The 13,030-nt window shown below is 45.4% G+C and overlaps 1 protein-coding gene across 1 annotated transcript in view; it reads left to right on the top strand.

Moving 5' to 3' along the window:
* Window positions 1–310: 310 nt before the first annotated feature.
* The window catches only part of LOC134983451 (zinc finger protein 572-like), a 35,811-nt gene continuing 23,091 nt past the window's right edge, over window positions 311–13,030 (top strand). Inside the window, exons 1-2 of the mRNA XM_063949130.1 lie at window positions 311–403; window positions 560–1,103. Of these exons, the coding sequence (XP_063805200.1) occupies window positions 851–1,103 (253 nt within the window). The 5' untranslated portion in view covers window positions 311–403; window positions 560–850. The remainder of the gene's footprint in view (window positions 404–559; window positions 1,104–13,030) is intronic.

Raw genomic sequence — 13,030 nt, 5'->3', positions numbered from 1 at the left:
CATTATACAGTAACACCAGTGAATGTGTCTGGGTGATGACTGTATCACTGTGTGTGTCAGGTTCCTATAAGGTGTCAGGATGTCACTGTCTGTGTCTTCATGCAGGAGGGGGAGTATATAGAGGAACACAGGGGTCTGTACAAGGACGTGATGATGGAGAATCACCGGCCCCTCACATCACTGGGTAAGAGGAGACTGTCATGTATTGTACAGGGGAGAGCAGGTATGGGGGCCCCCTATATACACACACATCATCTGATAATCACATTTATAAACTGTACTCAGTCACTGTGTGTCTCCTACAGATGGGCCCAGTAAAAGAGATACCCCAGAGAGATGTTCCTGTCCTCTGTATTCCCAGGATTGTACAGAGGAGAATCCCAGGATCCCACAGGAGGATCAGGTAGGTGGGATTTAGGGTCTCACCAATATTGCAAAGTGACTGTCACTATATGATCTGTAGAGGAGCTGTGTGTATTATACACTGATATTATACTGTTTCACCTCAGTTTAATCTAACACTATGCAAATGCCGTTGTATTATTTTTTGGTTATTTAGGAAGAACGTCTGTCTGATATTAAAATAGACGATACAGAGGGAGAAGAAGAGACGTATGTGACTGATATAAAGGCAGAAGATATAGAGGCAGAAGAAGAGACGTATGTGACTGATATAAAGGCAGAAGATATTGAGGGAGAAGAAGAGACATGTGTGACTGATATAAAGGCAGAAGATATAGAGGGAGAAGAAGAGACGTATGTGACTGATATAAAGGCAGAAGATACAGAGGAAGAAGAAGAGACGTATGTGACTGATATAAAGGCAGAAGATATAGAGGGAGAAGAAGAGATGTATGTGTCTGATATAAAGGCAGAAGATATAGAGGGAGAAGAAGAGACGTATGTGACTGATATAAAGGCAGAAGATATAGAGGGAGAAGAAGAGACGTATGTGACTGATATAAAGGCAGAAGATATAGAGGGAGAAGAAGAGACGTATGTGACTGATTTAAAGGCAGAAGATCTAGAGGGAGAAGACGAGACGTATGTGAGGGGTGATCAGCAGTGTAAGGAGGAGGAGATCCCTACAGATATCAGCACAGGTGAGTAATAAACACTTATTACAGAAGTCACATATTCTCATTGCTCAGTCACTACAGCAATCTCTTATTCTACACCCTCCTCCGCCATCAGCCCTGTTCTCAGTTGGGTGTTTCTAACACAAGGCTATCCATGACAAATATCACATGTAGAGAGTTATTACACACAACACTATAATGTTATTAAAAGTAACAAGCAGAAGTTTATTATTAGTGATTATATATAAATGTGTATATATGTATGTATATAATATAAGTAGTATTGTTTTTTGTGGAGTGCCTAATTTATAAGCATTTTGTTAGATGATGCAGGTATGAAATATTTCCTGCTATATAGTAGACCTGAGCTCACCAAATACAATTCGTATAATATTTAGAAATAAAATTAATTTTAAATCTTGAACTTCAAGTAAAACAGATTAAAAGCATATCACAAGTACATATCTGTATAATCATAAGACAAGCGTTTTGCACTTGTTGTCACCCTTGCATGGGCGGGCTTGTTCTTATCCACTCCAATTCACTCTAAATCCAAATTGCATGTCACCAACGCGTTTCATCAATAGTGACTTCTTCAGGGGTGTTTTCTGTTAAAGGCTTTATCCTCAAATATCAATTGTGTAGACCTGAAATAATTGTGTAACCTTCAGACGGTAATTGTGGACTTGTTCATGATGAACACATTCCTAATTACTTGTGAATAATAGTTCCTTCTCTGTGCAGTTCTGAGGTTATGACTTTAGGGAATGTAATGGTCAGATCCAATATTTCTCAATCTAAGGTCTCCCAGTAGCCTTACTACATACATAATTGTGTCCCCACTATACTGCAGGTCCTACTCTATGGCTCAAAATAATTACCATAAAAACAGCTATCACATTAGTGTTAAACTTTAGGTATGCTCTCAGCGGCGGAACAGTGGCCGAAAGGCTTGGATTGGTTTTCAGAGCACCAGTCTGATGTACCACATCTCTCGTGGCCCTCCAATTCACCAGATCTGGGACTGTGGGACTGTTTGGCTGGGTCCGGCATTGTACTGTTGGTGCAGTTCCTGATGCGTTTGGTACGATTGGTGGTTGCTAGGCGCCCTAAATGCCTGTGGTCCCGATTTGTCATGATCTACTTTCACCCACAGTTCTGCCGCTGAGATTCTTGGTGTCCATGCTTCTTCCACTGTAGGTGGATACTACTCACTGTCTACAAGGGATCACCAACAAACAAATGCCGGTCTCAGCCAAAACCAGTCGCTCCCTTATGCCAGTCGCATCACGTGCACGACCCATGGTTCCATCTGAAAAAGAAACAATATCTCAACAAATTTATATTGTATCAATACCTCAGACATTCACAATGATCATCTAGTAGTTTTAGTGTCACCATCTACACGCATGTGCACGTCCCGTGTTGTTAATATACCTGGTGGAACCGTCCATGTCGCCATCCGTCGCATGCTCCAGTGCATCAAAGTGACGTCATCTAACACACGCTATGTCCGGGGACATGGAGAGAACCTCGTCCACGTGACCTATAGTAACCAATGAGGACAAAAGTATCAAGTAACCTGCTAACAAAACAGTGTAACAACACCGATCAAATTCTATCCTCTTAGATATATATATATATATATATATATATATATATATAAAACAAGCCCAGCAGCGGCGGCACTCACGGGTCTACTCACAGTCAGTAAAGTGCATTTATTTCATCACTCAGTGTCCGACGTTTCGGGGCCACAACGCCCCTTTTTCAAGGTGATACAACAAAATAAGTGAACACAACATACCTTTTATACAGAAGAAGAAGACCAGCGAACGGGACGAGCTCCCGGCCCCAGGCTTGGGACACACCCCCGGCCTGGCTTTACAGTGCTGCGTGATGACGTACTTCCGCCCTGGAGTCGCGGAGACGTCGGCTTCCTGGAGACCAGGGTTGGTAGCGTCGCCTAGGCGACCAGCGTGTCCTGGCAACCAGGTGCATGACGGAACCCTCGCCCCGGGCTGGAATGATACGAAATGTGCAATGATTAAAACATAATAATGTGTGCACTAAAAACATTTAACATTGCTGCGTATGCTAGAACGCTTAAAACTATATTGATCATACATGTTTATTAGTTAGACTACCATTAGTATTGACATTATATTATGGATAAAGGAACAATTGGAAACTCATACTAAGTCGACCCATCTCTCTCCTCCCCTTTGCCTCCAAACTTCTTGAGCGTATTGTCTATAATCGCCCCACTGTCTTTCTTTCCTCTCACTCACTGCTTGACCCATTCCAGTCTGGTTTCCGCTCTCTCCACTCCACTGAAACTGCCCTCACAAAAGTCTGCAATGACCTCCATGCCGCCAAATCTAAGGGCCACTACTCTCTGCTTATTCTTCTTGACCTCTCTGCTGCTTTTGACACTGTGGACCACCCTCTCCTTCTGCAAATCCTTCACTCCATTGGTCTGCGTGATACTGCCCTCTCCTGGCTGTCCTCCTACCTCTCTGATCGTTCCTTCTATGTCTCCTCTCATGATGCTACCTCGCCCCCACTTCCACTAACTGTTGGTGTCTCCCAAGGCTCTGTTCTTGGTCCTCTCCTTTTCTCTCTCTATAGGTGAACTCATTAGTTCTTTTAATTTCCAGTATCACCTCTATGCTGATGACACTCAAATCTACCTCTCCTCTGCTATCTCTTCCTGGATGTCCCAGCGCTTTCTTAAACTCAACATATCTAAGACTGAGCTGATCATCTTCCCACCCTCCCGCACAACCTCACCTCCCACTATCTCATTATCCATTGATGGCACGACTATCTCCTCTAGCCCCCAAGTACGCTGTCTTGGTGTAATCCTTGACTCCTCCCTCTCCTTCAAACCACACATTCAGCACCTCTCACAAACCTGTCATTTTCATCTCAAAAACATTTCCAGAATCAGACCTTTTCTCACCCAGGATGCCACTAAGATCATTATTCACTCACTGATTATTTCCAGACTGGACTACTGTAATCTCCTCCTAACTGGCCTCCCTGACAATTACCTCTCTCCACTCCAATCTATCCTCAATGCTGCTGCCCGGCTTATCTTCCTCACCAAACGCACTACGTCCACCTCCCCTCTCCTACAAGCCCTTCACTGGCTTCCCTTCCCTTTCAGAATCCAATTCAAACTTCTCACACTCACTTACAAAGCACTCACCTACTCCTCTCCCATTTACATCTCTGACCTTATCTCCCTTTACTCGCCCACCCATCCTCTTCGCTCTGCTAATGCACGCCGGCTCTCCTGTCTTCTGATTACTTCCTCCCACTCCTATCGACAAGATTATTCACGTGCTGCTCCCTTCCTCTGGAATTCTTTACCAGTCCCCCTCAGACTCTCCACCGCTCTACAAAACTTAAAACGGGCTCTTAAGACCAATTTCTTTACCAAACCCAGCCAAATCTCATCCTAACCCTCTGTTCCACGTTCTCTATGTACCCCATCTGTGTCACCCCTGTCTGTCTACCCCTCCCCTTAGAATGTAAGCTCTCACGAGTAGGGCCCTCTTCCCTCATGTGCTTATCCTTTTCTTACTTTAATAATCCTCAACTGCCCAAATCACGCAGTTTTTTTGGCCACCTGGAACTTATCTCTGTCATTTACTGGTGTAGTTATGCTTAGTTACCCTGTACTTGTCCTAAATTGTCTTCAATTGTAAGTCACTGTTTTCCTGTTTTGATTATGTGCATATGTACTCTGTAATTGGGCGCTGCGGAACCCTTGTGGCGCCATATAAATAAAGGATAATAATAATAATAATGATCAGTGCCCTTCACTACAGACTCAGTGATTTCTATCAGGGACTTCTACCGTTGCGGCCCTACCTGGGTAGTGAGTGGTCGTCTGAACTGCTTTTATTATTATTATTATTGCCTGGCCTCCACTCCTGCTCTGTCGACTCCCACTGGTGGCAGACTGTGCTGACTACATCCTCTGTACTGTTTGACTGCTGCTGGTTTTTTTTCCCTAATGCTCCCCTCGATCCCCGTAAGATCCAATTAGAGCTCTTGGGTCATCAGTATAGCTACGACGTATCACTTTACCGCTCAAGGATGGCATCTTCTTTCTATTACCCATAAACAACTGACCTCACAATGTTTCTGTAACCGATGGCCACTGGGGGTCTATGCTCACTGATGCCTCCCTACTTCCACACTTCAATACTTCTGCTATGTCGCTACTGGCCTCCGGACCTTGTTCTCTAATCTCCGTAATGTTATGCTGAAGAATGGGCAGAACTGGAAAATCATCTCATAAGAAAGCTAAACCTCGTCCTCTACAGGAAACCTCTCAAACTGACTTGAGACCTTTTCGTCTTCCTAATCAACTAACATTGAGTCCCAGTCCTGATCATTCAGAATCTTCTTCCATTCCATCTTCTCCTCCAAGTCCTTCCATGATGGCTAAAACCCATTGTGTAAACTCGTTCTTTAAGCCCATGGCAAGCCAGGTGGGCTCTCTTGTTCTCTCGGTTCTCCTTCAAACTCTTTATCCACCCAGGAACCTTAAATCAAAGAGCAGATGCAATTTCTGGTTCTTTTCAAACAAATGATTCACTCAACTCCTCTGAGAAACAATTTATTCTAAATCCGGCTTCATTTGCTTCAACTCATACTGTTCCTCTACCTCCTCCGGGGAGAACTTTTGTAGCACCAGAATTTTCCAGGAAATTGCTTACGTGGGCTCATTCTTCATCTTTCATGGGTCATGCCGGTGGTCTTAAGACTCTCAAGTTCATTCAGCGATTCTACTGGTGGCCTCATCTTAAAACGGATGTCTTTGAATTTGTAGCAGCCTGTTCCAAGTGTGTTCAACATAAAAGCCCACGAACATCTCCCTTGGGTCTTCTTCATCCACTTCCAACACATCAAAACCCTTGGACTCACATCTCTATGGATTTCATAACCGATTTGCCAGTCTCCAGAGGGCACAACACCATTTGGGTCATTGTGGAATGATTTTTGAAAATGGCTCACTTCATACCCCTCACCGGTCTTCCCTCTGCTCCTCAGCTATCCAAATTGTTTTTCTCATAGATTTTTCATTTGCATGGCCTTCCACAGGAAATAGTTTCTGATCAGGGTCCTCAATTCGTCGCCAAGTTCTGGAAAGCTCTCAGCTCTGTCCTAGAAATCAAGTTCTCAGCCTACCATCCCCAGATTGACGGACAGTCTGAAAGAGTCAACCAAGATCTGGAAACTTTCTTATGGATGTTCATGTCTCCTGCTCAGGAAGACTGGATAAATTACCTCCCATTTGCTGAGTTTGCATACAATAAGCTATATCATTCTTCTACCAATTCCACTCCTTATAGTTTTCATCCACGAGTTCCTTCCTTCTAATCTCTCCCACCTCTTGAGGTTCCTGCTGCTGAATCCGCTCTTCGTAAGTTCACTAAGATTTTCGAGACAAATTCATAAGGCGCTACTTAAGACTTCCCAGAAATAAAAGACCTACGCTGATCGGAAACATAGGGATGTTCCTAGTCTCAAAGTGGGAGATCGTGTTTGGATATCCACCAGAAACCTCAGACTCAAAGGTCCTACCCAAAAGTTTGCTCCAAGATTCATCGGTCCGTATCCTATTAAAACAGTGTTGAATTCTGTTTCTTACAAGGTGAAACTGTCTCCCTATTTGAAAATTTCCAATACCTTTCACATTTCTCTACTAAAGCCTCTTGAACTAAATAATTTAGGGCAGCTTTCCCTTAACCTCCCAAGGTTCAAGCTGCTCAAAATTAGGAATTCGAGGTTCATAAGTTTCTTGACTTCCGCAAGAGGTATGGGGGGTAATTCCAAGTTAATCGCAGCAGGAAATTTGTTAGCAGTTGGGCAAAACCATGTGCACTGCAGGGGGGGCAGATATAACATTTGCAGAGAGAGTTAGATTTGGGTGGGTTATTTTGTTTCTGTGCCGGGTAAATACTGGCTGCTTTATTTTTACACTGCAATTTAGATTGCAGATTGAACTCACCACACCCAAATCTATCTCTCTCTGCACATATTATATCTGCTTTCCCTGCAGTGCACATGGATTTGACCAACTGCTAAAATAATTTCCTGCTGCGTCAACTCAGAATTACCCCCATGGTCGTCTCCAGTATCTCATAGACTGGAGAGGATATGGTCCGAAGGAAAGATCTTGGGTGGCTACAGAGGATGTTCATGCTCCAAGACTGATTTGTGCCTTTCATGCCAAGAATCCCACTAAGCAGCGTGGGTGTTCGGAGATCACCCTAAAAAGAGGGGTACTGTCAGCATCCGGAGTCTTACCACCGGTTCTGGTCCCTGCGGCCTTCCTCTTAGCTGGCTGGTGTCGCTGCGATGGATAGGACCTACAGCAGCAAGCTCCTCCGGTGCGGCTGCCGGGCACCTGGAGGCTGGGGTCTGGGTCCTGGGGAGCGGAGCATGGCAGCCGGAGGTGTCTGTTTCCAAGTGTCCTGTTGCTGGAGTGCGGCGTCTGGGAGGCTGAGGCCAGAGGTAGTGGCTGTGTGCTGGTTCCACATGTGTCCTCTGTGCAGGGAGCCACCATGTTAGAGACCAATCAAAGTCAATAGGTATCCCAGTTCATAACCAGCCAATCCGATACAGGCTTCCCTTATAAAAAGGGGTTGATGCTTAGCTATGTTGCCAGTACTTCAAGTTACTTGCTGCTGTATGGTGCCCTGCGCTCTGCGCTCCCAGGTTAACCCCTGGTATCCTGGTTCCGCCTGGTGGTCAGTTCTGTTATTGCAGTCCTTTGCTCCCAGTCCACCTGCCCACTGGGCCATCTATCTGGTAGAGGGTCTCCATTTGATGATGGTGCTCACAGTGATCCTCTCTTCAGCATTGTTTAAAAATCACAAGTCACTTCTTCAGCATCGTTTACAAGTCACTAACCTTTCGTTTTTCAGAATTCACTCAGACTTCTCTCCGTGGGGTAAATTTACTAAGGTGGGAGATTTTTAGAACTAGTGATGTTGCCCATAGCAACCAATCAGATTATATCTATTATCTGCTAGAAGCAGCTAGATAAATGGTAAGTAGAATCTGATTGGTTGCCATGGGCAACATCACCAGTTCTAAAAATCTCCCACCTTAGTAAATTTACCCCCTAGTCGTTGTGTATGATTGAGGTCTCATTAAAACTGAATTCCTCTTTCTTCAGTGTATCATTCCGGGTCATTGTCCTCATTGCCTACCCCTCTACATCTTCGGGCCTAAGTCTTCAATCCATGAGTAAGAACTGCATTCAGCCACCTTGTTTCCTTCCTTTGCCGATAGCTGCTCCCTCAGTCAATTTTCAGTCGTCAGATCCCCAACTCAAGCCAAGCGTGACATGGAAGAAGGGGAATTCCTGGTTTCTCTGGATATTAAGGATGCGTATCTTCACATCCCAATATGGCCACCTCCTTCAGGCTTACCTCAGGTTTGCACTGCAGGACAGTCACTACCAGGTCCAGGCCTTGCCTTTCGGTCTATCAACGGCACTGAGGGTGTTATCAGGGGTGATGGCAGAGATGTTGCTATAACTCCACAAGCAGAAAGTGAACATCGTTCCATACTTGGACGATCTCCTCATAATGGCTATATTCAGAGCACAGTTGATGGAAAAGATCAGCCTTCAAACACGACTACTCACGGATTATGGGTGGATTCTCAATCTGCAGAAATCCCACCTAGAACCTACGCAGAGGCTTCAGTTCCTGGTAATGATATTGGATACGGTGTCTCAGAAGGTGTTCCTTCCTATGGACAACTCAAAGATAATTCAGACGATGGTCTGTTCCATTTTGAAGTTGAACAAAATCTCGGTACATCTTTGCATTAGCTTACTGGGAAAGATGATGGCCTCCTATGACGCAATTCGGTACGGAAGATTCCGCGCATGACCATTCCAGCTGGATCTGCTGGACAAATGGTCTGGGTCACATCTGCACATGCGCCAGATGATATGCCATTCACAAAACGCCAGGATTTCCCTCTTATGGTGGTTGCTGATCTCCCTCCTGGACGGTCGACAGTTTTGAATTCAGGATTGGATTCTGTTGACAATGGATGCAAGCCTCCATGGTTGGGGGGCATTTTTCTCAATCCCAGGTATCGGGATTGAAAAATGGCCAATACCGGGATACCCGGGATTGGCTTTTAGCTAGGTGGCCGCCCCCTCGCCCCACCCTGCCCCGCACATATAACTCACCATATACCGGGGGCGGGCGGGAGGGGAACATCCTTTGAACGCTGCTGGCGGCTGAACACGCAGCGTGACCTCTCACGCTGCGCTGGGGGTCCGGAAGGAGGACGCTGGGCAGCATCTGAGTGTCTTGTGGACGCTCAACACTGATCCCTCAAACCCCGGGATTGAATACCGGCAATTTTGGGCCCTAAATCCCGGGATCCCACTGATCCCGGGATTGGCCACCATAGCAGTGACCCATCGCATATGGAAGAAATGTGTCTCTTGGTTTGAGGGTCAACAGTATTCTGCTGTGGATTTTCATCTGGGACATTTCTTGCACTTCCTGCAGGCTGTTGTTGATGTGGGCCTACGTTTAGGCTCCATAACAGCTCAAATCTCAGCCTTGTCTTTTTCTTCCAGGGAACAATTGGCTGTTCTTCCAGTGGTCCAGATGTTCTTGACAGGTGTCCTTCATAGTTGACCACCCTTTGTGCCTCTCACAGCGCCGTGAGTTCTCAATTTGGTTCTGGCCCTTCTCCAATCGGTTTGATTGAACCTTTCCACAAGGTGGACATGGAGTATTTGACATGGCAGGCTATCATGTTGTTGGCCTTGGCCTCAGTGAGGTGTGTTTTGGAATTAGGGGCCTTATCCATTAAGAGTCCTTCTCTGGTATTTCATGAGGATAGAGCGGTGCTTAAAACTCGCTAGACATTCTTGCCTAAGGTGGTGTCAGCATTTCATATAAATTAGCCGATGGTTCTGGTTGTCACTGGAATGTCTGTTACACCAATGTCCTTGGACGTGGTTCGGGTTTTGGAGATTTATGTCAAGAGGCCAGCTCATCTCAGAAAATCAGACCCGCTTTTTGTTCTCTATGATGCTTCAAAGCAGTCTATTGTGTGTTGGATCAAGCTTACGATCCAGCAGGCTCACTCATTGGCGGCTTTGCCGCTGCCGAGGTCTGTTCAGGTCCACTCCACACGGTCAGTGGGTTCTTCCTAGGTGGCTGCCCGGGGTGTCTCGGCTTTGCAGTTATGCTGGGCAGCTACTTGGTTGGGTTCGAACACGCTGTAAAGTTTTTAAAGGTTCAACACCTTAGCTACTGAGAATCTGAGAATCTTCAGTTTGGTCAATCAGTTTTGATGGGGTCTCTGCACTCTCCCGCCTGGTTTGGAGTTTTGGAACTTCCCCATGGTACTAAGACCATCCCAGTATCCCCTTGGACATTAGAGAAAATAGAATTTTAATACCTACCGGTAAATCCTTTTCTCGTAGTCCATAGGGGATACTGGGCACCCGCCTCTGTGCTTTGATATTTTCCAGCACGAGTTGTTCTTTTGTGTTGTAGTTTGGGTCTGCTTTTGCTGTCCCTATTTTCAAGTTGTTGTTAGTGTTGCTATCCTCTTGTTGTGTTGTGTGCTGGTTCGTTCTCTCACCACTTTCTTGTCTCTTTTCCTCCTCTCAAAGTATGTCCGTCTCCTCGGGCACAGTTTTCCTAGAAAGAGTCTACAGGAGGGGCATAGAGGGAAGGAGCCAGCACACTCTGTAGAAGTTTTAAAGTGCCAGGCTCCAATGGACTCCATCTATACCCCATGGTACTAAGACCATCCCAGTATCCCATACGGACTACGAGAAAAGGATTTACCGGTAGGTATTAAAATCCTATTTTTTCAGAATACCAGGGCCATCCTCAGGTGAAGGTATCACTGTGAAGGTGCTGTTTCGCATTACAATAGCCTTAGTAGGAAATACCCATTTGTATTGTACATTTCCTTGGGTGGAATAGACGCCTTTTGGCTAGCGTCACAGGAGAAATATCTGCAGATTATCCAGGCACTCAGCTGTGGATGAGGAAGGCAAAGCAGCCTGTAGAATGTGTTCTTTAATATGAAAAAAGTGGACCCTGAGCAGACTGTCCCTCTGTGCTTGGATAGGGGCCTGTGTGGACTTTGGGAGTCTATGGATCCTATCAATAAGAAGGTCAGCGGCAGAAGCCTTCGGTGAAAGTTTCTGAAAAGAGAACCGTGGCATTATCATAAAGCTCAGCATTTGTAGCAGAATCCGAAACGCCAATTTCTCATACGTCCTAGAGGATGCTGGGGTCCACTTCAGTGCCATGGGGTATAGACGGTTCCGCAGGAGCCATGGGCACTTCAAGACTTTTCAAGGGTGTGAACTGGCTCCTCCCTCTATACCCCTCCTCCAGACCTCCGTTTTAGAAATGTGCCCAGGCATCCTGGATATACTCTGAGGAGCTCTACTGAGTTTCTCTGAAAAGACTTATGTTAGGTTTTTTATTTTCAGGGAGAACTGCTGGCCCCCTCAGTCCCTGCTTCGTGGGACTGAGGGGGCAGAAGTAGGAACCAACTTCCTAAAGAATTTCATGGCTCTGCTTCTGGCTGACAGGACACCATTAGCTCCTGAAGGGAACTGAACGTTAGCCGTGCCGAGATGCTCACTCCCACAGGACGTTGTCACCCCCCTCACAGAGCCATAAGACAGGTGAGTGTTAGAAGACAGATCTTCAATCAAGAAAGTGACGTCTAAAGGTACCGCGTGGCTGGCAGGAGCGCAGCGCGCCATGTTTCCCACACATACACAGGCACTGCAGGGTGCGGGGCGGTGGGAGCCCTGGGCAGCATGAAACCTATGGAAACTGGCATAAATAAGGGGCTTAAATTCCCTGTCACACCTGTCACACAAAAATAAAGGTGTTGGATTTTAGAAATGCTGACTTTGCATAAATGGGGAGATGTTTAAGTGATTCATTGGTGGACTGGAGGAACTTGGAAGGGGTGCAGGAGAGGTGGGAAAACTGAAAAGTGCAATACTAAGTGCAACAGACCTTTGTATCAAAAGGGTTAGGAAAAGCACCAGGAAAAGAAAGCCAGTGTGGTTCACAAAAGTAGTAGCAACTAGTGTGAATGCAAAAAAGATGGCTTTTAGGAAATACAAACAGACTCAAAATAATAACGACAAAGAGGTGTATCTGGACAGATGGAAGGATGCTAAGAAAGTGATCAGACGTGCAAAGGCAGAAGCTGAGGAGAAAATGGCCCAGTCAGTAGATAAAGGGGCAAAACTTTTTTAAAGTATATAAGCGAAAGAAGCAAATCAAATGGAGGAATAATAAGACTTAAGACAGAGAGTGAGCATTTGGTGGAGGGAGACAAGGCAATAGCAGATCACCTAAATAATTATTTTTGCTCCGTATTTACTACAGAGAAAGGGATAGGGCCACAGTTAAGTTGCAAGGACATTCATAAAAATAAGGTAGATGAAAATACATTTACAGAGGGGAAGGTCCTAACAGAACTTTCAAAACTAAAAGTGGATAAATCAATGGGACCAGATGGGATACACCCAAGGATACTCAAAGAGCTAAAAGATGTGCTGGTTACACCTTTAACAGAATTATTTAACCAGTCACTAAATACAGGTGCTATTCCAGAGGACTGGAAAACAGCAAATGTAGTTCCACTGCACAAAAGTGGAAGCAAGGAAGAAGCAAGTAACTACAGACCAGTAAGCCTTACATCAGTAGTGTCAGATTCGGTTTAGCTTGTGTCCCCGGAGGGGGCGCTAGTGGGTCAGTGGAGGTAGGAGGAAAGAAGTGAGGAGGCTGGATTGGATTTCTGCACATGTGCACAATGTAGTTTTATTAACAAAGGAAGTTCAGATAATAATGCAGCAGAAATACTTGCAGAAAATAAACAAAAAGAATGCAATGGAA

The sequence above is a fragment of the Pseudophryne corroboree genome, assembly GCF_028390025.1.
Source record: "Pseudophryne corroboree isolate aPseCor3 chromosome 3 unlocalized genomic scaffold, aPseCor3.hap2 SUPER_3_unloc_15, whole genome shotgun sequence".
In the NCBI taxonomy this organism is placed as follows: domain Eukaryota; kingdom Metazoa; phylum Chordata; class Amphibia; order Anura; family Myobatrachidae; genus Pseudophryne; species Pseudophryne corroboree.
Note: the sequence above shows the minus strand (reverse complement) of the source record. Positions and strands in the feature narration are given on the sequence as shown.